Source organism: Hyaena hyaena, unplaced genomic scaffold (assembly GCF_003009895.1).
Source record: "Hyaena hyaena isolate Hyena2069 unplaced genomic scaffold, ASM300989v1 scaffold_1293, whole genome shotgun sequence".
Taxonomy (NCBI): domain Eukaryota; kingdom Metazoa; phylum Chordata; class Mammalia; order Carnivora; family Hyaenidae; genus Hyaena; species Hyaena hyaena.
In genome coordinates, this window is record NW_024081926.1 from 128,561 (window position 1) to 136,063 (window position 7,503).

Here is a 7,503-nt window from a genome sequence, read left to right on the forward strand (position 1 = left end):
ATGTTTAAAAGATTTTCCAATGCCGGAGTTTATTCCTACTGCAAACATTTCTATTTACAAGGTCAAGTGTATCAGCACTCGACACAGCTTAAGAGTGTAATTATTTATCTAAGGGCGTTTGAGTGTAGATCAGTAGCTCTGGCAGGAACCCAGCCTTCAGCCCACTGCTAAACAACTCCTCACAACAATATTACAAGTTCTGGTGATTGTTCCTCTCCCCAGTGTGTTTACTTTTGCCCGCCTGAATGTTTTTTAACAAAATTTTGTACTTTTTCACCCGAAGTGTGAAAATGACTTTGAAGGGGTGTCCCAGGTTTCCTAAGACCTATTGGTAACAGATGTTATTGGCATGTTTGATTGTATGAGAATGTCTATAGCTAGATAGGACCTTCCTGGAGGAGGGGCTTCGGAGGGTCTCACTGGAAAACGGGGGAGGAGGAAGAGACCTCTGGGTTATCCCCAAATTGTGGAGCTGAAGACACTATTTGTGAGTTCTCTCCCTAAACGTAAAAACCAACGCAGGCCAGTCAGCTTTATCTTTTTAGCTGCATCATTTACACATGTCTAATTGTTCATTAAATTAGAGGCAGAAATAATAGACCTCATTTCTTGTCTTGTGCTGTATTTTAATTTAAGTTGATGGTTCATATATTCCCAGTGGCCTCTCCACCCCCATCCTTACCCATTATTGGGTAAACCACAGTGTAACTCTGGAAAGCAACTACACCATATTCAGTATTTAAAAACTCTTTACTGATGTACATATTTTAATAAAACAAATAACCAAAAAATACACAAAGCCATAGTTACTTAAAACATAGGACTTTTTTTTTTTAAACGATGTCTATAAAAATACAATGTTTAAGGCAGTTTGGAAATGCATTTATACATTTCTACAATGTCCATAAATTCTCTTGAAAATAACAATGTTAACTTCAAATCTATAAAATACACTGTACATTTTAAGACAGTTCTAGATAGAGCACACTGTACCATGGACTGTGGGTTTGGGTCCCTGGTGACACATGGATTCTATACATTTCAGGGAGGAAAAGTGTAACATGGTTGCAGATTTAAAATTTTAATTTCTTTTTAAAAATAAATTATTTCTGAAGCATACAATTTATAAAAATTCTATATACAAAGTACAGCCACTGGTAACAAATCCCAGTTTTAATACACTTTATATAGAAGTACCAGAGTTTAGCACCCTGATAAAAGCAGAGGCAATATATTTTCTCCGCATATCTGTACATACAATTTGATGTAAAGAACAAAAATGACAAGACAAACATCATAAGAGACTTTCATAGATGGCAGTGCAGAGCTTTTTACATAAAAAGTTGCATTGTTCAACACCACTAGCAACCCTTTAGATCAGCATCTTTTTGACCCTTAATCCTAAGAAATGTGCTAAGAGATCAGAGTGGTGGCAATGAAATTAAGGTCAAGGGCTCAAGGTTACCCCAAACTAATTCAGGCATATTAACCCCTTCCCAATCCCCCTCCCCCGCCCCAAGAGAATTCTGAGCACTGACCAAGAGTAAACAAATGAATCGGTTAGTGGGACTTTTCTGTTTACTCACGATTGCAATGTCCTCACTGGCCACAAAAAAAAAAGTCGACACCGGCACTTCCCCCCCCCCCCGCCCCCGCCTAGTTAAGATGCTAATAAACAGCCCCTTTGCAAATGTAAATCCTCCTTCAAACTCTTGCTCCAAGCCCACTCCTTTGAAACTCTTAAGGCCCCACAGGTCAGTATCCTCTCTCCATATTCCTCCCCGCTCCCCATTCCATCCCCGGCATCCTAAACTCTAGCTAGGCCAGTTTCCGCCTAGCAGAAGAGCTGAGAGTTTCTGGAGCCTGGAATGGGAGGGGAACGATGTCCAAGAAGTCATGCTCGGGAGAAGACACGGGGGAAGTGCCAAGAGTCGTGCAGGGGAGACCCGCTAGGCAGAGTGTACTTAGTACACGCTTTGGAAAGTATTTCAACCACCCTCTCGGTCCCCGTGCCACAGGTGCCCTGGCGCGGACCCTCCCGCAGCCCACGGCGGAGAACGCCAGGACTAAATGAGCAGCAGCGGCAGCAAGATGGAGGCGAGCGGGGTCCAGGCGCCTCCCGGCGCCGAGCGACCGCCGCCGCTGCTCCTGCGCCCGGGCCCGTAGGGCAGGTCCCCGCGGCCGCCCGCCGCTGCAGCGCCGCCGCCCGGGCGCGGCGGGTGCGGGACGCCGTCGTCGTCGTCCAGCGGCTGCTCGCCTCCCGCGCCCCCGGCGCGCTGCTCGTCGTCGTAGTCCTCGTCGTAGTAGTCGTCCAGGCCCCCGTCCGAGCCGCTGCTGCCCGGGCCATTGCCCAGCTCGGCACCGAAGCACAGGCGGGCCATGTTCTCCTTGACCGACTCGCAGATGGGCCGCTCCAGGCCGTCGCACACGCAGTCGTTGAGCAGCGCCGCCTTGGGCACGGCCAGCATGTCCTCGATGACCGTGCGGCACTCGTCTGTGCAACGCAGCCCGTTGAAGAGCTTGCCGCAGTAGGTCAGGTAGCGGCTGAGGGCCAGGTTGCAGCGGCTGTCGCGGTCGCAGCGCCGCCGGGCCTCGGTGCAGCCCATGACCCCGCCCGCGCCCGGGCCGCCCGCGCCGCCGCTGCTCGTCCGGGGCAGGCACGGCTCAATGGCGCGCTTGGTGGACTTGCAGTTCTCGTCCTGCGCGCAGTCACAGTCTTCCAGGGCGGGCCCGCGGCGCGTGTGGTTGAGCTGAATGAGCGCCGAGATGCAGTGGCTCGGGCAGCGCCAGCGCGACGAGAACGAGGCAGCCGAGGCCGGGAACGCGGCGGCGGCGGCGGCGGCCCCCGGCGCGTCGCCCCCGCCGCGCTGCGCCAGCACCGGCGCGCACGCCTCGGCGTACTGGTTGTAGGCGTAGCTGCACTCCGGCTCCCCCTGGCACTGCAGCAGCGCCTGCCAGCAGATGAGGCGGCGGCCGTGCGCCAGCCCCGAGCCCCGCGGCGCCGAGCCCAGCAGCTGCAGCAGCGCCATCAGGCACAGCCAGGCGCCCGGCACGGTCCCCGCGCGGGCCCCGCCGCCGCCGCCCAGCAGCCCTGCCACCATCGCGGGCAGCGGCGGCCGCCGGGCGAGGAGGGGAAAGGAGACGAGGCGCGGGCAGCGGCGGACGCGGAGCCGGTGGAAAAGTTTGCCCCAGTCCTGCCAACTTCTTGCATGAGTGTTTTCATAAATCCATGCGCGCCGCTCGCTGGTGTCGCGCCGCTCGCAGAAGGTCGGGTCGCCCGCTCTTTCGGGCTGCGGTGGCTTCGCAGAAATGCACGGCAGCGGAGAGCCCCTCTGCTCAGCCCCCGGCGGTGGCGGGAGGCGCTCACTGCCGCCCCGGGGGGCTGCGGGCCGCGGGGCCGCGACGGGGCTGCAGGACCGCGCGGCGCCGCGGGTGCATTTTGCTCCGCGCCTGCAGATCCGTTGTGCGGCCGCGGCGGCTCCTTCCTCCCGGACTCAGCGCCGCGCCGCCGCCACCGCCGCCGCCGCCGCCGCCGCCGCCGCCGCCGCCGCCGCTGCCGCGGGCTCTCGCATCGCGCCGCTTCCTGGCTCGCGTCCGTGCGCTGCCCGCCTTCCCGCGGCTCAGGACGCCCGCGTCCCCTCCCCCTCCGCCCGCGGCGACCCCGGCCTCGCAATGCTCCGGGGAGCCCTTTCCGGGCGGCGCGGGAGAACAAGAAACTCGGCGCGGCCGGGGAGCGGCTCCCGGGCTTCCCTCGGCGGCGGCTTCTCGGGTGACCAGGGACCCGGGGAGCGGATCCGCTGAGCCCGGCTGCGGACTCGCTGGCTGCGAGGCTTTAAATACAAAAGTGGGCCGGGAGCCCCCGCGTGGTGCCGCGGTGCCCCCTCATTATGCATGCATGGAAAAGCAAACAAACAAAAACATTAGCAACGCTCCTCCGGCTCGCCGAGCCCCGGCCCCGCGCGCTCTGAGCCTGCCCGCTTTCTCCTTTCTCCACTCTCTTTCGCCCTTTGCTCGGCCCCCTTTCCCGGCTTTTCGAGATGCTATTGGTCCCGCCTGTTGTTGTTGAAACTTTTTTTTTTTTTTTACGAGCTGCTGGAGTGGAGTGGGGTTGCGGAGTGGGGGAGGGCGGGGAGGGTGGTGGGCAGCTCACATTCAGGCATTCAGGGCTTGAAAGGAACGGCTTAAGGAGCCTGACGGAGGCCTGGGAGCTCCTCCTACACTTAAGGAGGCCTGGATATGGAGCCCGGGCTCAAGCTCGGAACCAGCGGGCAGGGCTCAGGGGCAGCTGTTCGCATCCGGCTCTGCCACAGGCCTTTTTGTTGGGGTCTTTTCTTCCTTTTTTTTTTTTTTTTGAGAGTTTTATTAATTCTCCCTGGCTCCCATCTGTGCCTTCGAGTGGGTTCAGAATTCAGTTTGTTTATCTAGTTCCCTATCTTTGGGTCCTGATCAGCAGTGGGGGGGGGGGGGGGGGGGGGGTTAAAGGGGTGGAATCAGAGAATTTAATGTTGGACTTTGAAACTTAAGAAAAACGAAACAAAACTCAAAACACACAAGAAAGAGGCACACGCTTAGGTAGGGGAAATGCTGATGAGATGTTTACAAAGGCCCCGCCCCAGCATAGGGTCCCACTTTGCAGATCTGGCAGGTACGGTTCTTGAGCAACTGATCCTTGTCCGTTGCAAGGCATAAATCCAATCAATCAAATTAAATTTTTTTAGGAATATAAGTTTCTAACTCGGACGGCGATGAAAAAATAATTATAGCATTAAAAATCTTTAGGAATGTTGAGCAGTACCATATGGCCGCAGTCAGAACATAAAGGAAGGGGATAAACTGGCACGCACTAAGGTTTCTAGTAAAGTGTGTGTTTCAATCCGTCCCTCCGTTAAGGGGAGCCGCCTGGGTACAGCAGCCTATGCAATCCAGGCGCGGGAGTTTGCAAACTACCTTAACTGTGGCGCAACGCAGCCTTCAACCACCAGAGGCACCGGGCTTCTGCGGCCTGTCAAAAACTGGCGCTTTTTTCCTCCCCTTTCCGTGGAGAGACTATCAACTCCATCTGTCACAAAAATTAAGGCTAAATCTCCTCTCCAAAAGCAGAGGGAGCCGGGGCTCCAGTGTACTCAGAGTTCGGTCGTCCGCCTCTCCCCTGAGGCCGCGTGAATTAGAAATGGCAAAAGTCAGAACGCAGCCTCAGCGTAGGAAGATCAGGCTGCAAAAAAGCCTCCCGTTACAAGCGGAGACTGCTGCATTCCTCAGAGGCTGTCTAACTCAGGAAGCTTCACCTCTGCAATCCCCCTCGCCGCCCCCCTCCCCAAAAATAAACTTTAAAAGAAGCAGGTTGACTTAAGGCAGACCATGTTGCTCTGATCTGAATAGTAGAAAACAGGCAATATCTATCGTCTATCTATGTGTTTTTTTGTTTTTTGTGGGTTTTTTTTTTTTTTGGTAGGTTTGGTGGTGGTTGTTGTTGTTGTTGTTTAATAGAAAAGTTGCCACCGTGTGGCCCATCAAGACACCCATTTCTCAGGCTCTGGGTTTGTTATTTGGAGTTGTCTCCCTTCTGCCAAGAGGACTTGGGCGAATCGCACTCTCTGAGACGTGAATCATTCACATGTGAGGCTCAAGGCCAAATGAGACACTTGAAATCAAATCTTTTCATCTTTAATGCTCTGCAATTTTAGGCTCATAAGGACAAGGCCAACATTCATCTGCATTTTTCAATTAATGTTTGTTGAGTTCCTTTAGAATGGTGGCTCTCAAATCGTAGTGAGCATGAGACTTGCAGGTTGGCCTTGTTAAAACCCAGACTGCTGAGTCAGCTCCTGGAGTTCCTGATAATGGTAGGGCTTGTGGAGCCTGAGAATCTGCATTTCTAACAAGTTCTCAAGGGATGCTACTGATGCTGCTTGTCTGGGGACCAAACTTTGACAACCACTACTCTAGAGGTCCACGTGCTGATTGTTGTTGTTTGCAAAACTTGCCCATCCTGGCCTTAATTCAGCTCTCAGTGGGATTTAAAGGAGCCCCAAGAGTTTTGTCCCCTCTGGGGACATCTCCACCCCAGTCTCATGGAGTTTCAGGCCTGTGGAGCAATCAGCTGCCTGAGAGACCAGGCCTGAGAAGGAGGCCCTGATGAGATAGGCAAATAAGTAGCGCCCCCCCCCCCCCCCCCCCCCCCCATAAGCTCCTGAGACCATGAGTACACTGTGTCTCACATCCAGGTTTTCATTAACAGTCACCAGACCTCCCAGCCATCCCTCATCACCCAGCCACTAATCCCCATATCACTCGGTACATCTCTTAAATTGATTTAATTCTCATCATGAGCACCTGTCCACCTGAAAATACCCCACTTCTATTCTCGATCTGTTCTCAGCAAAATCTCCCATATTCTCCACCTGCTTTCTGGGCTGGATCTTCACTTTCTTGCTTTAACTAAAATACAGCTGTATCTATGGAGTAGGAGGAAATATTTGCAAACTATATGTATATGCAAAAACATACATATACATGACAGATTATTAGAATAGACATTTTCCCAAAGAAGATATACAAATGGCCAACAAATATATGAAAAGGTGCTCAGCATTGCTCATCACCAGGAAAAAGTGAATCACAACCGCAATGAAGTATCACCCCACACCTGTTAGGATGCCTATCATAAAACAAAACAAGACAACAAGAAATAACAAATGCTGGCAAAGATGTGGAAAAAAGGGAACCTGAATGCACTAATGGTGGGAATGTAAACTGGTGCAGCCACTGTGGAAATAGTATGGAGGTTTCTGGAAAAATTAAAAATAGAACTACCCTATGATGTAGCAATCCCACTTCTGAGCATATATCCAAAGGAAATAAAATCAATATCTCAAAGAGATATCTGTACCCCCATGTTCACTGCAGGATTATTCACAATAAGCAAGGTATGGAAATAGTCTAAGTATCCATCAATGGACAAGGAATAGATAAAGAACCTTTGGTGTACACATAATGGAATATTTGTTGGTCATAAAAAGAAGGAAATCTTGCCATTTGCATCAACACGGATGACCCTTGAAGGCATTATGCTAAATGAAGTAAGCTGGACAGAGAAAGACAAATAGTGTACCATCTCACTTATATGTGGAGCCTTGAAAAACCAAATTCATAGAAACAGTAGAATGGTGGTTGGGGAAATGGCTTTGACATTGGTCAAAGGGGGACAAACTTTCAATTATAAGAGGACTTTCATAATAATAATTCATAAAGCTTTCATAATATTAATATGTACCATATTATTGGTTTATTATTATCACCATGATAATAGCAACAGAATGGTAATTACATGTGGTGAAGGTTAACTACACTTGTGGTGGTGCACACTGGACAATATAGATGTTTATCATATTGTCACGTCAAACACTTTAAATGTACACAATGTTTTTTTTTTTAATGCTTTATTTATTTTTGAGAGAGAGAGAGAGAGACAGGGTGAGCAGGGGAGGGTCAGAGAGAGAGAGG

The 7,503-nt window shown here is 51.5% G+C and overlaps 2 protein-coding genes across 2 annotated transcripts; one reads left to right on the top strand and one right to left on the bottom strand.

Annotated features, from left to right (window-relative positions):
- Positions 1 to 1,247: 1,247 nt before the first annotated feature.
- On the bottom strand, positions 1,248 to 3,124 carry GAS1 (growth arrest specific 1). The gene has a single exon (XM_039223210.1). It carries the CDS (start codon positions 3,099 to 3,101, stop codon positions 2,067 to 2,069), a length of 1,035 nt encoding a protein of 344 aa, XP_039079141.1. The 5' UTR covers positions 3,102 to 3,124; the 3' UTR covers positions 1,248 to 2,066.
- A 105-nt stretch (positions 3,125 to 3,229) lies between these two features.
- On the top strand, positions 3,230 to 4,066 carry LOC120224973 (atherin-like). The gene is made up of 2 exons (XM_039223211.1): positions 3,230 to 3,432; positions 3,625 to 4,066. Exons 1-2 carry the CDS (start codon positions 3,230 to 3,232, stop codon positions 4,064 to 4,066), a joined length of 645 nt encoding a protein of 214 aa, XP_039079142.1.
- The last annotated feature ends 3,437 nt before the right edge of the window (positions 4,067 to 7,503 follow it).